At 41.4% G+C, this 23045-nt stretch overlaps 1 protein-coding gene across 1 annotated transcript; it reads right to left on the bottom strand.

Annotated features, from left to right (window-relative positions):
* Positions 1-1097: 1097 nt before the first annotated feature.
* On the bottom strand, positions 1098-22511 carry alx4b (ALX homeobox 4b). Its single transcript, XM_039615790.1, has 4 exons — positions 21792-22511; positions 11420-11733; positions 5005-5133; positions 1098-4615 (listed from the first exon to the last, which is right to left on the bottom strand). Exons 1-4 carry the CDS (start codon positions 22132-22134, stop codon positions 4295-4297), a joined length of 1107 nt encoding a protein of 368 aa, XP_039471724.1. The 5' UTR covers positions 22135-22511; the 3' UTR covers positions 1098-4294.
* Positions 22512-23045: the final 534 nt, after the last annotated feature.

The raw sequence follows: 23045 nt of genomic DNA, 5'->3' as shown, positions 1-23045 counted from the left end.
CCCTGTGTGTTGGCCCTGCGACAGACTGGCGACCTGTAAAGGGGTGTACCCCGCCTCTCGCCCTATGACAGCTGGGATAGGCTCCAGCGCCCCCCGCAACCCTGAAAAGGATAAGCGGAAGCGAATGGATGGATGGATGGATGGATGGATGGATGGATGGGAAGGAAGGAAGGGAGGAAGAACTCCCTTTTAACAGGAAGAGACCTCCGGCAGAAGCCTGCTCAGGGAGGAGCAGCTATGTGTCGTGACTGGTTTGGGAATGAGGAGAAAGAGAAGACAGACAGAAAACAGAATGTTTATGCATTCAAATGGAAATATGTAAATATATGGGGGAGGGGGCATCATGGGAAATCCTCCAGCAGTCTGAGCCTATAGCAGTACAACTAAGGGGGGTTCAGGGTCACCTGATCCAATGTTAAGCTTTATCAAAAAGGAACGTTTTAAACCTAATCTTAAAACCACATAGTGTGTCTGCAGTCTGAGAGTGAAGTGCTCCATTGGTGTTCTGGTGTTTTTGAGATATGATGAGGTCTGATTGTTCAGAACTTTTTATGTAAGGAGACACATTTTAAACAGAATTCTGAATTTAACAAGAAACCAACAAAGATTATTTCTCTCTGTATGGAAGAAATATGATCTACTCTTGAATAGCTGACCATAGATAAACAGTTAAACAATACTTTCTACCGTCAGAGCTTATTTTGCATATACTGTATGAAAAGTTCTCGTTATTGTGCTACTGCTGAAAACAAAACATTGCGCAACATCATTTCTTATTGTTTATTCAAGAAATATTTTCAGCTGCTCCCAAATTCACAAGGGACAAAAACACCAAGTAGCTCCAAAAGTTATATATATTATATATAACTATAGAGCCACTACTTGTGGTTTTTCAATATGTCGGTTTAATAGTTGTTTACAACTCGCTGTCCCTCTATCCATTAAATACAATCCTACAGCCAGCATTCACTCGCCCAAAGAAACAACCCAAATAAACCAAACCCCTTCTCTTTCAGAAAATGATTGTGGTGGACATGATTTCTTAAATTTTCAAATTTCTTAACCTTTCAAAGAAAGAAAAACAAAACTATTTGCACTCATTCTGCCACTGGAGATCAATTTATTTCAAAATCATTTAGAAACCATCATTAACAGACACAGCGAGTTACTTCTGTACAAAAATACAGCACATGAGCAGTACTAAATATGGACGGGCTTAGTTTTTTTTCTCTTTTCTTAGTTTTTCTTTTTCTGCTGGGACAAAAACAAAACCACGTAGTCGCAGTGGAAGTGTCCCAGTGGAATAGGCAAAAATAATGATTAAAGAAAAGATTCGGACAATCTAAGTGCAATAACTTATTGCATTGGCACAATCATACATGGAAATACTTGATTAATATACAAAAAATGCTTAAAGCCATAAAAAATTTGAACACAATTTCAGCCTTTCTTCCATGGCTACTTTTCAAAGTAACAAAGAACATAATTTTACATTTTTCGGCAATATTAAGGTAATACTTCATTGGCTTATCTCTTGTGGTCCATTATTTGACAAATAAGCAAAACAAATGTACAAGCAAAAGAACAATATTATATTATATTGTTCATATTCACACAATATGACATTATAACCATGGATTTCAATTGCTTTATTTCAGTAGTATCAACACGGACGGAGCTGCAGAGGAGTGGAGCACTGAGGGAGTACCGGCAACGCAAGGTCAACTTGACAAAGTAAGGATTGAGTCACACATTTCTAATCTTAGAGGTCCTTGTCTTTTACTGTGCTGAGGTTTGAGTACCCTCTGCAGGGAATATATAAAGAGAATAAAGACATCATCATCTGGTCCTCATTAAATGGTCTCTCCTTGCACACACAAAGGTAAACGTTAACATTTTTGATTCTTCATAAATGTTCTGAACGGAAAACATGGTTGTGCATGCTAGTGCATGTGAGTCCCTCTGTTTGGGACGTCCTCATAAAGAGACCAGAATGACACTAAAAATGAAAAGACAATGTAGAGGCTGAGCAATCAGCATTTGCCCCCAAGAAGCAAATAAGTATTTTCTGTGCAGTCACATCATTTCAGATTATCTGAATTCTGTTGTTTTGCTCTCTTTTGCTCGTTCTTGTTTCCTCCGCACTGTCCACACGGTGAAACAGCGAGCAGAGGAGTAGTAAATGGACTGCGCTTATGTAGCACGTTTGCTTGTATCAGTCCTAGGCTTGTATTAAGCCTAGCCCAAGACTAAAAGAAAACGTTGATAAGGATCCCAGCTGAAAAAAGTTTTAGTCCAGGACTAGAATTAATCCAAGTCCAGGAAACTAAACCTTTAAGATTAAGACCAGTAAGCAACCACTAAGAGGACAGAGCCATGCAAGGTGTGGGCCTGTCCCTGAGATTAAACTGGGTTTGCTGTCTTGCCCAGAGAGGAGAATCAAACTGCTAACCCTCCACTTCATTTTCAAATTATTCTGCCACCTCAGCCGCAGCAGAACGGAAAAAGAGAACGGCAACACAAACTTTCATCACCACGGTGGCCTCATGATCAGCTGAATTAAAGCACATGGCTACCATGCAATAAGTTTCATAATGCAGACGTCAGCCAATTATCATGACTGGATTTTTGTTGGTGTTTTTGGCTGTCATGTAAAATACCTTCCTAACTGTAACTGAAATATGAAATGAGGGAGGGGAGCAGTGGCCAGCGGGCCCTTTTGTTTTGGTTTGAGATGCTGACGCAACATTTAGTAGTTAAATAGACAAGTATCACCATTAAAAGAGGGGTTTTTTATATTGCTGAAATCTCATATGTAACTGCAGCAGTGGGTCACAGTGACTCAACAACTATAATCATATACACTTGATCAATGAAGTCATTTGTCAAGCAAAAACGCCAAACAAACTGTTGAATTGATGTTTAACTTTATCTTATGTTACCATAAACTGAATATCTTTGGGTTTTGGGCAGCGAGACATTTCAAGACGTCACACTGGGTTTCTTGCCATCATCCACGCAGGAGAAAAGAAAACCGATATGTAGCCCAGCATGCGTCATAGAGAGATCAGCCAAAAGGCTAATGAAGCCTGTCTCTAGCCTCGGCCTGGAGCCCAGCTCTGGTGACAAGCTTATTCCGGCGGGGTAACACACACACAGATACCCCTACAATCACTGGACATGCTCACCACATTCCTGTAGTCCAGCTCTAATGTCATCACATTGACAAACATTACCGAATGCTCTTCGGGACGATTAGGCCCACTGATTTGGCCTGCAGTCTCTGGCATGTATAAGATTCTGTTACCAAGCTATGAATCGAACCTTCATCCCTGCTGAACCCACGTCTAGCGATGAAGCGATCACTTCTGTGTGTGTGCAGTATGTCCTCACCGTGTAGACTGTGATGTACTGCAGCGTTCGCAGGGCAGAAAGGCTCACTTTGATGCTAATTAACTGTGTCTATTCCTGCTGGTTGCTGATTAGAGCTGGCGTGGTAAGCTGGTGTTGAAGGTTGCTGCTGTGCATTCCTGTGCCTTGTCTGCCAATGGAGACACCATTTCCTGTAACCTGAAGCCTGAGCCTATTAGTTGAACCTGTGGAGGGAACCCTGGGAGGGAAATGACAACTTCATTTGAAATTGCTGCCAATCTAAGCCCTCCCCTCCACCCAGACTCAATTGGCAGGCCATGTCTGCTCTCGCTCAGTTAGACTCTGTTCACTTACTCTGCCCTTCTCTGCAGGGAGATAAACTCCCAACAACATACTAGTGAAATGTACAGAAATGAACTGGTTTATACAGTGGAACAGAATGGTGGGATGGTCGGTATAAAAGATAGGATAAAGAAGGTAAATGATCTGAATTAAGATCGGCTCTTTAAATGAAGATACTGTATTTGGCATTATAGGGTATAAGGCTATGAGGACATTAATAAAACCAGGTTTGGGTTTGCTTAATTTTACTGACAACAGCATCATATTAATCGGTTTATTGGGGTGTAAACACCATAGTTGCATGAGACCTGAGAGATCAAGGAATCAAGAATGAGCATCTAGGTGATATTCTCATCTAAGTCACGCCTCTGCTTTTCTCTCACTTTCAGCATCTGCTGATTGTCATAGACACAGTTGTCTTGGTTGCATCAGCAGCTGCGGTGGCCTCTGTTATCTCCACAGTCTCCCCCTGTTCATTTGACCTGTGTTATCATTAGTGCTCTCCTCCTCCCCCCATAGTGCTTGCTGATGGCTGCTCCACGGCTGCCTTATGGGGGCAGGTTGGGATCTGGCTGGAACATCATGTAGCCCAGGAGATGGCTGCACTGTGTTCCTTGGCCTTCATACGCAGCGCAGCTATGCTGGAGGACTTTCGGTCTGGATCAACATTGAGATCATAGCCATTGATTCCCCCACCGATCCCAGCGCCCCCAAACAGACTGCCCATATGAGTCTGTCCCATGTGGCTGCTTCCTGGACTTGGTACGCCCAGGAAGTCAGAGACGCCTCCAGGACCGTGAGGGTGAGGGGGCATGCAGGAGGGCACAGAGTCACAAGGCACGACACAGCCGGGCACCGGAGATGCTCCGCTGCTGCTCCCTATCCATGAAGGGTTCTGGATCTGGAGAAGAAGAGGAGGGGATATTTTCATAATAACTGTTGTTTCAAATGAACACATGAAAAATAATAGTCCTGCCATAGTAATAGTTACCTGCAGAGAATTGTTTTTGATTTTTTTTTTTTTTTTAGCCACATCAGCTGCTGTTAATAGTAGAAGCCCTCAAATTTAACTCTAAGACTGAAGAAACATTGAGAGAGAGCAAATATTAGACCTAAATCATTCCAACTACAATTTTACTGCTGTGATATGTGAACGCTGTGTTCAGAGGTTTCTCTCTGCCCCATAATAACAGCTATTACAGGTTTAATTTCACACTTCCTAACTGCAATTCTGATATCTGCTATCAGGTGTATCTGTAATGTGCACGCCACTGAGGACTGAACATTTACCTGTGCATAGTTCTCAGGCCGAGTGAGCAACGGCAGCTCGTAAGCTGTGGAGAAGTGCGTGCGGACCTGTTGCATCTGGCCAAAACGCTCTCTCTTCCTCCACTTGGCTCTGCGGTTCTGGAACCACACCTGCGAAGAAAACAGTCTATCAGGACAGTACCTCTAACCAAATAGAGACCAAACACTATCAAACAGAAATGTGAATATCCTTCTTAAACAAGGCCATTAAAGCTCTTAAAAAGTACACAGAGTGCTTTAGTTTTTCCCACAGAAAACTGGGCCATCTTCTTGCTAAGAAAGACAAAGTAAGAGACCACATAAAATGAGGACAGTGAAGCAAATAAATTCTGCCGCACATGAAAGTCCGAGCCCCGATTTTAAGACTTGACGTGTCTTTAAAGTGCCGTCCACACTGAGCTATTGATGTGAAAATGGCGAGTCTCCCCTGGTGCTGCATGTTTCAGCTCCTCCCTTTGATACACAGACGTCTGCCTCCCTTCAGGCTGCCCGCGTCGACAGATCCACATCTGGGCCTGTAGCCGTTCATAAATCACTCTGAGAAAGGTGTGCTCTCTCCCACATGTCAGCACAGTGGGATCCAGTGGGGAATCCCTCTGTATAATCCATAGAACAAATGTTGAACTTTTGACCAAGGGCATATATACTGTATATATATCCATAGAATATATGTGTGTGTGTATATTCATCTTTAGTTTTACTAAGCATTGTTTGTAACACATGAAATGACTACTGCTCTTCAGATTTATAGACTTGCTACTTCTCAGAGGGTCGAGCTTTCAGGAACCTGCTGACAGACCAAGTGCAGGGTGCTTAGGCCACTTCTCCATGACTGCAAAGTAGAAGATGGTTATGAAGGACCGATTTCTAGAGGTAGTAAAGGCTGAATCCTAAAAGAACTCTCCAAGAATATTTTTTCCCCTAAAATCTTAGTGTTAATTTCAGTGATGCCTAATACACTGTAGAATTTCAGGATGTTCTACATACTGGAAGACAAATCTCATCACTTTTGCTCTTCCAAAGGTTTCTTCCTTATATAGGGTTTATTTGGCATAGGCATGAACACATTTATTCTTCAACACAACCTGAACTCTCTCAGGCAAACTTGCGTGTAGTTTCTTTAAGCGGTCTTTGGGAGTAGTTCTTCAGGCTTCTCGAAGGACATTCAAAGATCTTTTTTGGGTGTTGTTGGCTGTCTTTTGTTCTATTCTCTGTGAAGATTTTGAGGTCTGGGCTCTGGGGAAGCCATTACATAAGCAATAGTTTTCTACAGTGTATTGTTTTCTATCCAGGTACACTTTTACTGCATTGTCAGTATGTTTGTGATCATTGTGATGCTGAAGCTGTTGCCAGTCAGATGCTTTCCAGACGATACTGCATCAAAATCTGACAGGATCCTCGACACCACGGGCTGAAATGCAGCCCCAAGCCATGACAGAGCCTCCATTGTATTTTACAGAAGGCTGTAGACGCTCACTGCAGTACCTCTCTCTTCACTTTCTCCGTACATATCGACAACCAGAAATATAAAATCTACATTCATCACTCCAGAAGAGTTGTTGTCGCTGATTTTCAGTCCAGTTCTTGTGTAATGTGATATACCTCCGCCTTTTCTCCCTGTTTCTCTACCTTCAGAACGACTTCTTGACAGCCACCTCTCCACTCAGGCAATTTCTGATGTGGTTCCAGTAAACAGTAGATGGACGGATCTCACATGTCCTGTGTCAGGTATTTACTGGATTTTTTTCCCCCTGTTTCTTAAGGACCTGACCTTTAGATAGGCCTGTCACTTCTTCTGTCAAAGTGTGTTATCTTTGGCATTTTTTGTAGATTCAATAAAATAAATATGAAACAAATGATGTGCTTTTGCAACAGTTGGCTAGTAAAAAAGTGCCTAAAGATACAATTTAAAAGTGATTCTTTACTAAGATGTGTTTTATGTACAACACTGGTTCCCTTGAGTTCCCTTGAGTCCCCCATCCCTTGAGTTAGGTGCTTTTTATATTTGAGTGATGCATAAGTCAATGTTAGCTGGGTTAACAAACAAGAAAAAACATTCATCTAAAAACAGTCAGTTAGAAAGATTGGACTGAAAATGAGAGAAAAAAAGAGCCAATGTCCAAACAAAACCTTGGACCACTTTAAAAACTTCTGAGAAAGTCTGGCGCCTTGGAAGTAAAATATAAGGAAATGAAGGGTAGACCAAGACTTTTATACAGTACTGTATGTTTCAAAATAGTCAACACATATAGATTAAACCATACAGATTATCACAACAACTGCATCTTTCATTAAAAAAATTTTCTGGAGAATTTTCTCACATTTCCTTGCAAGAGAATAGAAAAAGCAGAGGGGGTTACTGGGAGTCTCCACATGTTTATCTGTATCTATTTGTTGGTTGTTTGAATCTTATCCTCCCTGGAGAGAAGGGGGAAACTTCTTCAAAGAGAAAAGAGAGGGCAGCCTCGCTTTGACACAGGGGTTAGGACTTGGATTGTTGGGCTGATTCCCAGCCCAATCAGCTTGTGGTTTTCACAGTCCCTGACATGCAATTTCCCTTCAGTCATCCCCTTCAAATCCCCACTCTTGTCTCTGGCCATTTCTCTCAGTCAACAATAAAGTTTGGTGGCAGAATTGAGCATTGTCATACAAATGCATATTTGCAAAATGTGTATGATATAATACCAAAAATGCTGATTTTCTTATAGTAAGGAGTTGATTTTAAACATATGAGATAAGACCACCTATAAGCACCCCAACCTGCAAACTCATCGTCTCATTTTTCCAAATGCGTTGACCTCCTAGCAAAGTCAAAGTGAATAACATATCCATATGTCTGTATTTTTGCAAGAAACTGACGTAAAGAAGTGTCGTCTGACTCCGACATTCTTTGGGTCAGCTGGTGAGATTAGAGAACAGCTCACCCTTACTGAGTGGTAAGCTGATATGTGAGGTTGTGGCTGAACCCCAATGTCAAGGTGAGGGGTTGTAGCCCTTTGAATTATATCATATGTTTGGAAGTAGGTTTGTGGGTCTATTTTATACTCCTCCTGAGGATGTGGGATCTATTATTGTTTAAGATTTGTCATGCCTTTCCTTTGGTGGCTCTGTCGTTACACGAGCTCATAATATCACAAGGTTCCACATATAAGCCCCAACATGAAAACGCCAACATTAAGTTTCATTACAGTCTCAGTTCTACAAAGATATGTTACTATCTAATTACCAGCTCAAGGACTCTGTTTCCCTCCAAATATATACAATTCTGGCAAAGTTTGAAAGATGTCATATAAGTTTGTCCATTTACTAACTCGCCACAGGGAAACCACGAGCTGTTTATGATGTCCAGTGTACCTGCATTTAGTTTTATAGTATAGGTAAGAGTCTATTCATACAACAGCGATTGGTACAAGCCAGCTACAGTGAAAACAGTTAATCACAATGTAAACTTACTTATATTCTAAAGCCATATCAGAAGAATATTTAAACGTTAAATCTTCGAGGAAATGCTGTCAGAATAGCAACAGAGCCTGATGAATGACCTTCTGGATTCTGGTCTTAGATTATTATCAAAAATATTAAAAATCGCATATTTCAAAGCTCTGCTGTCAGTCACCCAGCGCCGTTATTGTACTCCCACTCCTGTGTTGTAGCTCAGGCTCTTCTGTCCCTCGCCACCCCGCCCCCAACTCCGACCCCTCTCTCCATGTCTCTCTTCTCCCTCCGTTTTAAGTCAGTGAGGGGAAGTGGGGATATTGGAAAGTGAGATGGGAGAATGTTCAAACTGGAGCTTGTTTTCATTTCATGTTTAATTTCCTGATGCCTAAGCCCTCGGCTTTCCGCAGCTAACCCCTCTGACCTTTGAGAGGCGTGCAGACAAGAGCAGTGGACCAGGCGTGCACACACATACACACAGAATCACACACATTTGCATACCATGTTATATTCACATTTCAAAGTTGCTCTCCAACAAATGCAGTATTTTAACCTGGACCCTCTCAAGCACTTACTGGAAGCTTTTTCATAAACAGTTTCTGAGCACATATATTTCCCTTGTCTTGGTTTCTGAGTGTGTAATGTTTCACAGAGAGTTTGCTCTACGTAGCTTTTCCTTTGAACGGCAGTAGGAACGAGACCCCTGCCAAATAGTTTGGCAGAGAGATAATTCGGGAAACATTGTGGAGTCAGATGTGTCCCTTGCTGCTCCATCTCTCATATTCCCTGACTTATAAATTCATGCAGTTCTTGAGAAATTGAAGGTCACTGCTCTCTTTGTGCAAGCAGTTTTCCAATTAACATAAATTGTCTTAATTGTTTGTCATGATGAACACCAGTGGTTAATGATATATAAAACCCAAAATGATGCTATTTACCAACTACACACACTCACGACTCCTGTTTATTTTATTTTAGCAGACATCTGCAAGGAAGGTGGCTCAGTGGTCTTGGAGCTCAAATAGCTTGGCGGTGATACAGTAATTGCTAAAGACGCTGACAGCGAAATGCAGCTTACAGAGCCATTAAAGAGCTTTATTTATGCTCCAGAGCCAGCAGGCAGAGAGAAAGGAAGAGGGAGAAAGGGAGGGCAGAGTCCACAGCTCCAAAAGCAGCTTTGAAGTCCAGCCGTCTCACCTCATCTCTGTCATCTAGGACCACTGCAATTGATAGACTGCCTCAGCAGTCAATCACACACAGCCTCCTCCTCCTCAATAAAAAGTAGGCCGTATGGTGAAGTTCAAGTCACGAGGCTCTGAGCTAATTGCTTCTAAAGAAAGTAATGGCACCAGAAGTCACAGATTGTGTTATTGGAAAGCTGCAGCCTGATTTTATAAAGACATTCGACATCAAAACTGAGGATGAAACCGTAGGACCTTGACACTGGCAATTTGGCAGAAAACATCTGTATTCTGGATTTCAATTGCTGTTGTTTTGCAGATGAAAAGGATTCTCGATTGCTTTCCAAGCATCGAGTGCCCCTTGGTATTCAACAATTGGATATCCCTGGACTTTGTCTCAATGTACCTTCAGTTGAAATTGTGGGGTTTAGTCTTGATTGCGTGCATATTTAGGGTTTGATTTTAGAAGTATGGGTCAAACCTCACAGTGACTCAACACAGTCTGCAGTGTGCCTGTCAGATGAAGACGTTAATTATATTCATCTGGGGCATAGATGGGTCTGTGTGAATGCAACATGAATGTACTTATTTTACTGTACCACCACAAGGACCAGGCCAGGTTCTCTGTCCCTGACTATGTCTCGGACTGTGTGTGGAAATTGAAACTGGCATCTCAAAGTGTTTTTTATATCCATGCCAAAATAGCTTTGATGGTGTTCCATGTGTTTTCCCTCGCTGCCTCCAGAGCTGTGCAGTGAAGTAGTTTAAACATGGCGGTGTGGGGAGAAACCCTTGGCCTCTGACCCTTTCCAGAGTCTACACCATGTAAGTGCTAAGAGCAGCGTATTCCCTAAGTCTCCTCCATCCCACTCTGATCTAAAACTGGCAGGCACAAAGACAGATGGAGAACAATAGGCCTTGCTGTCTAATGCTAGGAGCAGTCTTTGTAACTCTCAGCCTTCCCTGTCAGTTCCCCGAATGATTATCAGCGTGCAAACAACTGTACTCATGGAAACTGTCTTAACTAGAAAGAAGGACACCATCAGCTGCTTCAGCAAGTGCACGAAAATGACATATGTTTGTATTAAAGTCTCAAAGTTCTCCAGTGGACAGACAGTTGTTAATTTCCCACTCACAATGCAACATTGTCTTTAACACGATCATGATCGTTCCTAAACCATATGTTTGATTACAGTGCCAATAGAATCAAAACACCTAATGTTTTTTTGTTTGTTTGTTTTTCCCTAAACCATGACTCTGCGTGGGTGGGGGGGTTATGCATGTGACCCGGTCTGTCTGATATCTCTATGCTGGTGTTGTTCTTACGTCATCATAATTATGTTTGTCCACAATTGCAACTGACCAATCACACTGTTGTGATGTTGCTTTGGACTGTGGAGGAAAACGAAAAGAAATGATTTTGTTTATATAAAAGTCTCTTCTGGGACAAATGGTAAGCATTCCAACTGTTTTTTTTATTAATTTATACAATATAATAAATATATTATCAAGTTGCTAATAATAGTTTTGGCCAGTTGCAATCTTGATCCTGGATCAACATATTTGTGATGATATAGGAACAACACCAACATGGGGATATGTCACAAAATAGATTAATTGTGTATTACACTAATTTGTTTCTATGACATAAATAAAATCTGGTGATACTTGTTTTAGATGACAGAGATTCATTTTCTCTTATAAATAAAGGACTTATTGGCTTATGTCAATGCAGAAAGGTGCTTTTCAAGCGTGACCCTCTGTTTTTACTTCATCCTCACCTGTACACGGGCCTCTGTCAGGTCTGTCCTGAGTGCCAGCTGCTCACGGGCATATACATCAGGGTAGTGCGTCTTCTGGAAAACCTTCTCCAGCTCCTCCAGCTGGTAGCTGGTGAACGTAGTGCGATTGCGCCTCTTCTTGCCTTTGTTGCTCTCGGCCTCGCTTTTTTCCAGTGGGCTAGAAAGGTCCGACCCCGGGCGCTCGCTCTGCCCCTTCACTCCAGTTTCCTTTAGGTTCAGGTAGCTGCTTTCCATCCCAGGAGGGTCGACGCTCTGGGGCAACTCAGACTCTGTCAGGCTGCTGCTGTCCTTTCCTGTATTTTGGAGATAAGAAAAGTAAGGAAGAGGTCAAAACGTTTATTTTTAACAGTTGGCTCTTTTAAAGGGGCACCACACAAATTTTATCAAGTACTAAATCGCTCGAGTACTCATTCTGTGGCTTACTGTTACTGCTCAAAACTTTAATGTGGAATTTAAAATGTGAAAATACAAGCGTTTGGGTAAAGCATTAAAAGATGAAGGTGATACTTTATAACTATACCCACAACTAAAGGTGTAATTCTGCTGTAATTAAATGGAATCTCAATGTATTTTTATTTAAACTACAGTGTCATTATATTTACATATAAATACTTAAAGGTAGTTACATTAGAATAAGGAGCTAATAAATCAGGTTTTTGCATGAAATAAAGAAGTAATTATACTATCAGTAGATTTAAGTAGTGCATAATGAATACCTTTTAATTACAAGAAAAGGACAATTAAATAATACAAAATTATGAACCATGATGCTCACCAGCATTAGGACGTTTATCTTTATTAAGTAACTCCATAATACAGCTAAAAAGTGCAGCATTTTAACGATGTAACATTATTTATGTCGTACTTAAAATTACTCACACACAACTTAACTTTACTGACAGTATAATCATTTATTTTTTCCTGTAAAAACCTAACTTGTTACCCCATTTTTTTCTAGAGTACCAACCTTTAAGTATTTGTATGTAAATACAATTACCTTGTAAGTTTAAATGAAATGCGCTGAAATTCCATTTGATTAAATATCAATTACACCCTTGGTCACTGTTCGTATTATAAAGTGTTACCAAATTAGAAAACATCCTCAAAATTTACTAAAGTGTGGCTTTACTGTGAAATCATTTCATTTATGTAATAATAAACAGGCAGTTGTCTTTCTGACCACCTTAGAGATGAATAAAAAGCGCCGTGTGTTCTCAGTAATAGTCCTACGTTTACAGTTAGAACATTCATTAGAGCAACGTGTCTTTAAAATGTGGCTGAATCATCACATTCAAGCCACCAAGAGTGTCTGCTCATCATCATATTACAGCATCCCCACCAAATGACATTTACTTTAAGCACACATCATCTCTGTGATGTTTTTTTTCAAGGTTCAAAGGCCTCGTCTGTGTGCAGCAGGAAAGAAAGTTTGAAAGATATGTCACGACGCATTGGTGTGACCTGCGACACAACCCTCGAGCCCTTCTCCCCTCACATCTCTCAATCACGCCACCTGAAATCCGAGCCGCACAAAATCCCGTGCGTCTCGGGCCGTGTGTATGGCGGGCCTTGTGTATGGGGGCAACCACGCTTACCCCACAGCCTTGCCCCTGAGATGTAAACAACATTGTGTTTGTCACCTTCAATTTTCAGTGCATCCATTTTGTTACAGACCTTGCTCTGTTCCTGTCAGCACATGCTGGCTTTTTGTTTCCTTTTAAGAGATGAAGAAAGCTGTCCCTTCTCCTTCAATAAACAAACAGCCGTGTGAATAAATAAGCAGAAGGGCTCTGGTTGCTGGCCAGTGAGAACAGTGTGCTCGGTCAGCCTCTGTTTGCCTTTCCTGCAAATGGGCATGGAGAGTGCCCTGTCCTAACTGTATTGGTCTGAAACCAGCGCATAATGGTCTCCTCCATATAAACAGACTTGTGAGTCTTGTGCAACACCACCATTACTTTAGTCCAACAGGACTTTTCTCAGAGTTAGGAATTGCCAAATGATTGAAAGTTATGCGCTTGTATGCATGCATTTGCTTTTGTCACGTTGCATTTTTCTTCTGAGTAACGTCAGTAATGGCCGTGTGTCATTCTTAGAAAGTTACCTCACTGAAGAGAGTTGACACCTTTTGACACACAGTGAGTCACAGAGTCTTTTTTTTTTTAGTGGTTAACAAGATGACTGAATAGTTTTAGGGTGATGAAGTTAGGCGGTGGTTGTCTGCAACAAGCATGTTTGTTTTCATGGATTAGTACGCTTTGGGCTTGTGTGTCCCACAATGAGATGTCAATAGTCATCCCCTCAGAACTGCTGCAGCCCTTCCCTGCTTTCTGGCTCAGACCTACATGGGCTGAAACACTAATGGAACAACACAGCGTTGCCCAACTGGAGTTCATGTCCTCATACAGCAGTGGCCTACCTGTCAGACCTTTTTACAGTCTCCATGCAGGCAGATGTTCTGACATCACCAACCCCTGAGCTGGCCTCGTCTCCTCGAGCTACGTACAGTCATTTTATTCTGCCTCTGGGCAGGAGCATGGCTCTAGTGTTAGTAAAGTAAGACAGGTCAACTCCAGGTTCCTGTCTGGCATTTGCATCTGTGAGAGAAAATCCAGTTATGCCCCTGAGCAAGGGGCACATATCCTGTGAGACTGCAGCTGCACACAGATGAGGAGATGGGAAAAGGGTAAGATGGAGTGTGGGAGGTACTCCGATTTGTCAGTGCAATTAAAAAAATGATTTAACAGTTTTTTTAAATACACATATTTCTTTTCTTATCCACATGTTGGATCCGCTGATCAATGCCAATCCCATTACCGTAACTAAATGTGAGGCTACCGTGGGCAGCCTGCTAAAGACATAAGGACTGGAAAGATGAGGTAAATTGCTTGCCTGTCTCTGAAAAATTCCACCAGGAAGTAACATATATATAACATATAGTCATGTGAAAGAGGAAAACTAAGTACACCCCATGATTCAGTAGCTTGGAGAACCACCTTCACCAGCAATAACTTGAAATAATTGTGTTTTGTATGACTTTACCAAATGTCTCACATCATTGTGGAGGAATCTTGGCCCACTCTTCTTTATAGGGTTGTTTCATTTTGCTGAGGTTTGCTGGCCTTGAGGTTTGTAGCGAGAACTTAAGGTCTCTTCGGTTTCTGGAGCATTTCAATTACGTTGAGGTCGGGCTTTGACTGGGCCATTGCAACACCTTTATTCTTTTTTTTTTTTTTTTCACTAATTTTGCTGTAGATCTGCTGCCATGCTTGGGATCATTGTCTGTTTGCATACCCCAGTTTTGCCCAAGCTTAAGCTTTTGGACAGATGGTCTCACATTTGACTCTAGAATACTTTTGTATACAAAGGAGTTCATTGGCCGACCCAGTGGTCCAAGGTGCCCAGGTGCTGTAGCTGTGAAACAAGCCCAAATCATCACCCCACCACCACCGTGCTTGACAATTGGTATGAGGTGTTTGTGTCGATCTGCTGCGTTTTCTTTTCACCAAACGTGGCACTATGCATTATGGCCAGACATCTCCACTTTGGTCTCCTCTGCTCAAAGGACATTGAGCCAGAGTTCTCGTGATTTGTTTAGATACAACTGTGCAAACCTAAGCCGCACTGCCATTTTTTAAATTTTTTTTTTTTTTTAGAGAGAAGAGTAGCTTTCCAAACAAGCCATACTTGTTTGGTCTTTTTCTAATTGTACTGCTATGCACTTTAACATCTAACATGCTAAGTGAGGACTGTAGAGTTTGAGATGTAGCTCCTGTCTCTGACCTTGGAGTGGATTTTCTGGGTCATCCACTATTCAGAAGATAGTAGCATTGTGTTAACACACATCTGAATGCTCCAAACCAGCAAAGTGATGAAACTTCTGTTTTTAGAGAGGTGCTCACATTTGCTAATGATCAGTTATTCAAGTGCATTTGATTAGCAGTGCCTGGCTCCTACTTACCCTCTTAATTTCCATGGAAGCAGTAAGGGTGAACTTAATATTTCACAAGACTGGGTCTGGTGAAAACTTTCTTTTCACATGCATTTGTATCAGTTTATGTATATTTCATCTGTTTTATCCATAGAAATGAGCAAACTGTGGACATCACAGAAAGTTAGTTCTTTTGGCTTTTGTTGTTTTTTGTTTTTTAACTTTGTCATTTTCAGTTCTTTGTGCATAGATCCAAAAAAACATGGCCTGAATAGAAATATATAGGACAATTTGCCAAAGGTACTACCAAAGAGGGGCGTTGTCCTGCCCTTGCATCCAAAGAGCCATTCTGAGCTATGTGCTTTATATCAGCTGAACCCAGAAACATATAATTCAATCCAGTTTTATTGCACTGATGCACACACACATTTGACTTTCATGACACTTTCAGTTGTGTGGTGGCATGCTGTATCTCATATCCCATTTTCAGCACTCTGATGGGATAACCCAGTGACAGTGATTGTGTCAGCACTCAGGACTGGGTTGTAAATTCATCCATAATGTGGTAAAACTTTGCTCAAGTGTGGTGGAGGTATAACGTTAAAGGGGAACATTTTTTTGAGGCAAAGTCACTAATCTAAACAGATTTCATCAGATCTGAGTGGTGAGTCTATACCACCAGTGTGTTTTTATGCCCCTTACACTGTTTAAACTGCGGTTATGAGTCTCTTTCCATTCATTTAGATTGGGGCTTGATGTTGTTATATTGCAGTATATTGCACTGGAAATCCCATAAAGCAGTGTTGACTATTTGCAGTCATTTGCCTCAAGATTCCTTAACTTTGTTTGTTGTTCTTTCGTTGTTCTTTTGGGATTTTGCAGGAGAAATTGAGACTGTTACGAGTCAGTTTTGATCACGTGGCTGTATTTTGCTCTTCCTGAAATCTATTGATAGATGTATTTTAGGCTTAACTAGTTACTAGTCTACACAGTTAGTTAACTGGCTACAGCATACATCCCTATAAGTGTTAATAACTGTCTCATCCATCAGATCCAAGAAGAGACTTAATCAGGGATTTTCCCACGCTGAACTTTCCCTTTAAGTCTCTGAGCTTAACCCAGTCTTTTACCGCCATATTTTACACTGGAATCTGCAATAATCAACATCTTTTGTCTGTCTAGTATGCCAAACTCATCCCTTTTCTCTCTGTCACGCTAACCACACAGAATCCTTTCCCACAAGCATCTTTCAGTTTTCCCGCATGCTGAGCTGTCTCTTCTGCACGCTGCTCCAGAGAACACAGCCATCACACACTGCTTTCTTTTGGGAGCCAAGATTCCACTGCGCTGGCTCCGAATTTTTTTGGCATTCACAGGAATGTGTTTTTGACAGTTGTTCTAGTTTGAGCATTCAGCAACGTATATGTGAACGCACCATCTGCGCAATGTGCCAGTTTCTCTGTGACAAGCTGCAGACCTCTTCAGTTAGCCGAGGTCAGATGTTTACTAGGGTCAGCAATTTAATCACTGCTGAAAACAGAGAGAAAACATCAAAGTGTAATTTAACTGGTTGTAAAGCAACAGGGCACCCTCTCGGTTTTTATGGAACGGGACAGGGAGGGTCAAGTGAAGCCAAATAAAAGAAACACTATAAATTAGTAACCTGGGGAAGGGTTAATGACCAAACACTAAATAGGGAAGGGAATGCTTTTAAACAAAGTGCTCTGAAATGTTCTCTCAAAGCATTCGGAGCTGACAGCAGCACTCCACCAAATAAAGTCAAATATTCCTTCAGGTTTGGTTGTCAACAGGTGACTATTAATTTACAGTCAATGTCGGCTCGCAGACACGCTTCAGCCCGGATTATGTTTTTTCTGCACCACGCTCTAAGACCTGATGTTGACTGTTGTTTCCTCAGTGGAAGGGAGGCTCCCAGATGTTCCTGAGGAGAGATCTATGCCAGCGGCTCATGCAAGAATGCAGATTCCCTGGGAAACAGAAAAAGTCTTTCTGTTAAACCTCACTACTGTCATATTACCTTGGGCTGGGTCGCTCAATGTCTCATATCAAAATGCGCAAAAAATAGTTGTGGGGTTAAGGTCGTTTGAGGGGAAACTAGTGGACGAAGAACCCAAGTGTCTTTCTTAAATGTGGAGAATCTTGAGAAAAACATTCATGAGTTTGAACTGTATATAAACTGCATATTAAGCATTAAGATAAATTACATTTTCCACTCTTTCTATTGCTGCAACATTACAGTTAGGTTGGTCATTACAAAAGCCCTCTCTTCTAGTAGATCACAGTGGCAAGCAAATTCTTGTCATTCCCATGACTTTACAAACGTATGTCTCTTTTTGATCACACTACAGTCCTGTGCGGCCATATGTTCGCATTGTTCAACAACCTTGCAGAGGTTAGATTAGAGTCAGATTTAACTGATGAAAGTAGTAAAGGTGAAGCCAGAGAGCCAGACTCAGCACAACAGGCCCCACAGTGTGTGCCAGCTGGCCCGAGTCAGTCGCTTTATTTTTGGTATGTGCGTTACCTTCGCCTGCAAGAGGGATGACTGAATGTTAAAGCAAAAAAGCAGCAAAACGCAGCAGCAAGAGTGAGTGCAGGAACAGATACGAGCAGGAACCTGACATTGAGAAAAACAACACCATACAGAACAAGATCTCGGGTTGCCAAAGCTATATGGATGTATATTTCTTTTCATGGCGGGCCAGTTGCTGCTGCTTTGCGTCCCGAGTCACACATTTATATGAGCCACTGCTTCCAAGCATTCACTCATTACGTTTTTGAATTTATTCTGGTTCGCAGAAGCATGCTGGTACGATCACAGGTGTCACTCTGGCGCTCGCGTTTTTGCTAAAACCAACACAATGTGTTAGTCATCAGCACATGTGTATCCTGTGACATCACTTCCCCAAGCCTTTTAACGCGTACTTAGAATACTGTATTTTGACAGGACTCTTTTAAAGAGCTGACAGGACTTTTTGAGCTCGTGTTTTGGTTTTCATATGCTGAGAAAATGTTTTACATATCACAGGATGCTCAATGTCCCACTGAGGGGGAGGAGGGCTTGTTTAAAAGTACAAAGATTGACAATTGTTGTACTTTCGGAGTGTATAATTTGCTTTGGTTATTTTGTGAAGAGGCGAAAAGGATATGGCACATTGAGCGTTTAGCCCGAGTTTCACTAGCATTACCACAACACTAGTGTCTCTCTGATTTCCACCTTTAAGCCTTACTTTCATTTTATAAATACTGAGTGAGAAGAATCTAACGATTGGTTTATGTTCATGAAACAATATGATCTCCCCTCTGAAGCGGGCAGCCCCTATCAAAGGCAAAAAACTGAAATTAATTAAAATTAAACAGTGAGTTCAATAAAGTGCTGTGCACATAAACAGTCGTTCCCACACATGTGCCGCTTTCCTGGAAACCCTCTCATTTCTCTCGGGTCTCTCAAATCATTACCCAATCTCCTTGTCCATTTCTGACTCCTTGCTTATTTGTACAAGGTATTGTTGAGACAGGGTTATGTAAACCAGTCCCACTTTGTCATCTTGGGGACTCTCTGTAGCTTTGGAGATCTGATGTTTGGGGAGTATGAATAATAACTATAGGATCCAGTAATGCACATCTGCCTTGCATTAATGCGGCCCTCTCCTGCGGCGCTGACCTGCATTCCTCAGCTCTCGATCAGCTCCAGGGATTTTTATTTCATTCATCGCCATGTGAGCAGGTAGTCGGCTCCATCCCTGTCTTCACTGCAGAACGGTCTACCTGATTAACATAGGCTTAGAATGAACAGTCCCACCGATCGGAGCCACTACTGTGCACGGCTGCATGTTGATTCATGCTTCCTGAGTCAGTGTTGTTTTCTGCTTTTTCTACAGACGTGGTTTATGAGACAATGTTGTATTATTAATAAACAAGATTTAAGAGTATGTCCACACCACATGAACCTGGATGTTTTTTAATAAAGTAAAATTTAAAAATAAAAGCCTGAAATATTTTGATTAATATTTAAATTGGATTTTAAAATATTTTTTAGATTTCTATAAATTTACAGTTTTCTCAGATGAACTGTACTGAGCTGCACTGAAATCATGTGAATGTAAAGGTGTTTCAGGGGTTTTGGATAAATCTCCTAAATCAAAGGTGTAAATTTAAAAGAAGAAATGTGGATATTATGGAGCAGTTATTAAATATATTCCACAATAATACAAAATTCCAGTTCTTTGCACTTTATGTATATTTAAAAAATGGCAATTTTAATACATATCTAAAAGAGCTGGTTGCCTCTCTTTTGGGTGTTTTGATGTATGAAAACAATTTCATGTAAAATCTTCAGAATGACATAGAGATTTGCCATAAACAGCTTTAGAGCCGTAGCTGAAGTTACCACATTCAAAATTCCCTTTGGGGACGAGACAGTTTTGTCATCATGATGGAGATAAAGCATCAGCATTGAGCAATATATCTCCCATTGAGGACCACACATAACAGCACAACCCTGTTGACGCCTGAGGCTTTGGCAAGTCCCCAAAGTATCCTCCCCAGAGCCATGATGCCTTCATCTGGCTGCAACATTTTCAATATTAACATTGCACAGCTCTCCTCAAGGGAGGCAATGTTGCATTTAATGATGGTGTTTAAATGATTCTGTCAGTGCACTTGCCAAGTCGATTTAGTTCAGTGCAGGGGTGCTGAAAATGTTGGAGGCAGAAAAGGTGACAGTTCAGACTAAAGTGAAGAGTGACACCATTTTTTTTTTCTCAGAACAAAAAAGAACACTTTGCACTTCATGGATGTGTGATGGTGGTTATACAAAAATGTACATACTGTCGGTCTCCTCCTCACAGATCACGTAGAGCAGAATTAGACCAAAGCACTTTTATTCATTATGTGTAATGAGCAGTTTTAGATCTCAAGTTTTGGCACTTTTCTGAACTTTCAGTGAGAACTGCATTAGATGCATTTAGGATGGATTGCCGCAAAGGACTAGATTCACTTAGTTTTAGCTGTGATCCCAACAGATGTTTTCGTCTATATCACTGTGGTAAACATCTGGAATTGACGCCAACCGGTCTGGCTCAGTGTTCACCAAAATCTGATTTTTGATGTAGAATATTACAGAGATGTGACATAAAAATATTTAAGATTATTGTCTGTCACTTTTTTTCACCCTATTGCCCTTTTGACCTTTTGTCACTCGGAATAATTTGAATCGGATCCATCGGCTTAATGAAGTTGTCTGTTTTGATTTTAATAAAAGCAGAACCTTTTCTTTTGCCGACCTTAAGCGTGGCTTCAGAATTGTCGTGACTGTCGCAAAACTGTAAAGCGTTCATTATAAACGCTATTTAAATGCATTTGGTACGAAGTTGACTACATGGACAATTAAGGGACACAAACTATGCATTGCTTTTGGCTTATAAACCTCCATCAAATGGATTAATTTATATTAACAAAGACACCTGAAAAAAGAAGAATTTGCCCTTTTGTGTTTACTCTCACAGAATAAGCAGGACGTGCTGGAAAGCAAATTATAGGCCCATTTCCTGCACGTCCAAAAAGTCTCCAAAAATTAGGCTTTATGTTTCGTAGGCTTTAAGGCTGAGGGTTCCGCGTTACGCAGACAGGTTTTAAAGTGCCCCAAATAATAATAATAACAGCAATATTTCATGAGTTGAGTTTATTTGTAAGCGATCAAGATAATTTATTGTTGATGATAACATGCTGCAGTTGTAGTTGAGTGAGAACAGCGGTGCTGCGGGCTCACCAGTCCAGCGAAGCAGTGATAGACACAGGAAACAAATTTCTGCCTTTGCGCTTTTATTTTGTAGCGCCAGTGCGCAAAAAAAGCGGACAAAAAGTCGATTTAAAGACACAAAAATACCAAACTGCCTTTGGTCAAAGCGCCTCATTAAATTAAAATAAAACCCAGAGGTTTGATGCATTAATTATAACTCACCTTGCAGGTGTACAAGTACCTTAAATCCTTTAATCTCACTAGACATGTAAAAAAAAAAAAAATCAGCCTACTTCTAATATTTACTTTTTCTGCAATTATCCGGATTTAAGGGCTTTAATGTGAAGGTTATGTTCCTGAGTCAGAACCAGTTCTGCTCGAAGAAAATAGGTCTGTTTTTCAAAAAATGTTTTCTTTTCATACCTCGGCTTCTCCAGTCAGGCTGATGGGTTCAACAAACGAACTTATGGCACACTAATACGCACACTTTCTCCTCCTCTCTGCTCTACTTTGACAGCTTATTTTCACACCGTGTGTTAGACAATACTATAAATTGCACTTATTGCTCACAAATGTCCCGTCCTGACTCGTATTTCCGTTACATTTCTGGCCAGCACATATATTCCCTGGAGAAATCGCACATTTAGTTCGTGCGCACTCACCATAGCAGGAGATGAGTGTCCCGTTGTGTGCGCTGTCCGGGTGCAGCTTGCTGCCTTCCGGGGGAGTTTTGCAGGTCGGTCGCTGCATGAAGAGCTGGTATTTGTTGAAGGTGCCCTCCTCAGCGCCATCCAGTGACTGGCAGTCCGGCTGGAAAGGACTCCTGGACTTCTCTCCGTAAGCCTGCCCTTTACCCGGAATGAACGTTGGGCTGTATTTTGTTTCAGTGGTTGGGAAAGTCCTGAAAGGGTTCGCTTGGTGATCTCTACTTTGCGCAGTAGATGTACTATAATATGAATCCATCGATGTCATATCGCAGTATGAGACGCACGTATCTGCGTTCATACCTAAAAAGATATATTTAAAAAAATCCACACGGTTCTTGTTTCCCTCCCCTTCTACAGACAGCAGATATTCTCCCAAATTTCTCTCGCACTGACAGGCTCACACTGCCGCGCTCATGCACACACACTCTCACACTGGCGCATCTGGGACTGGTTAAAAAATGAATCAGATGTTTTCCAGAGACTGCAGACTGAACAAATGCTAAAAGCCCCCTGAAGGTTTGTCGGGGTAAAGAGAAATGCCTTCCTCAAGCTGATGCCGCCTCAGTAGCCTACAGTGTATCAGATACACGCACACGCAGCACTCCGACCTTCAGGCTCGACGCACGTCTGAAGTAGGGCCCACACCGAGCTTCAGCCTCCGCTATTATGCAGCCAGTAGAAATGGGAGGTCAAGCTCAGAAGGGGGACAGCTTTTTTGGTAAACACGCGGGAGATACAACACATGACATTAATGTAATTAGGGGATGAAAATGACTGCTTTGATTCCCGTTGTTGCATGGCGTAGGACCTTAACCTCCTACTTAGAGAAAAAAATGATATCTTTTTATTAACCTTTAAAGGACTCTTCCCTTCTTTTCCAAGGAAGCCAAATGCTTATTAACTGGCATTTGTGGAAAATTCATTTGTGTTCCAATTATGTGACAAAAAAGAGAGAAAATGGGACAAGTGTAAATGGATCAAGCCGCAAATTCGAGCGACAACAGCTCCTAAATTCAGTCGTCATTAGACTTCAATGTTGCATAAATATTTTCTTTGTGTTTATGTTGTGGAGGCCCGCACGAAGCGCGTTATCAGGGGCGTCCGTTACTGCGCATATGTCCACTCACAGTGGAAGAGAATCAGAGCCTCATTAAGCAGCTTTGCCATTTGAAAATGAGCACTTGTAAATATCGAATTGGCCTAATTATG

Source organism: Oreochromis aureus, linkage group 7, assembly GCF_013358895.1.
Source record: "Oreochromis aureus strain Israel breed Guangdong linkage group 7, ZZ_aureus, whole genome shotgun sequence".
NCBI lineage: Eukaryota > Metazoa > Chordata > Actinopteri > Cichliformes > Cichlidae > Oreochromis > Oreochromis aureus.
This window is presented reverse-complemented; position numbering and strand designations above follow the sequence as displayed.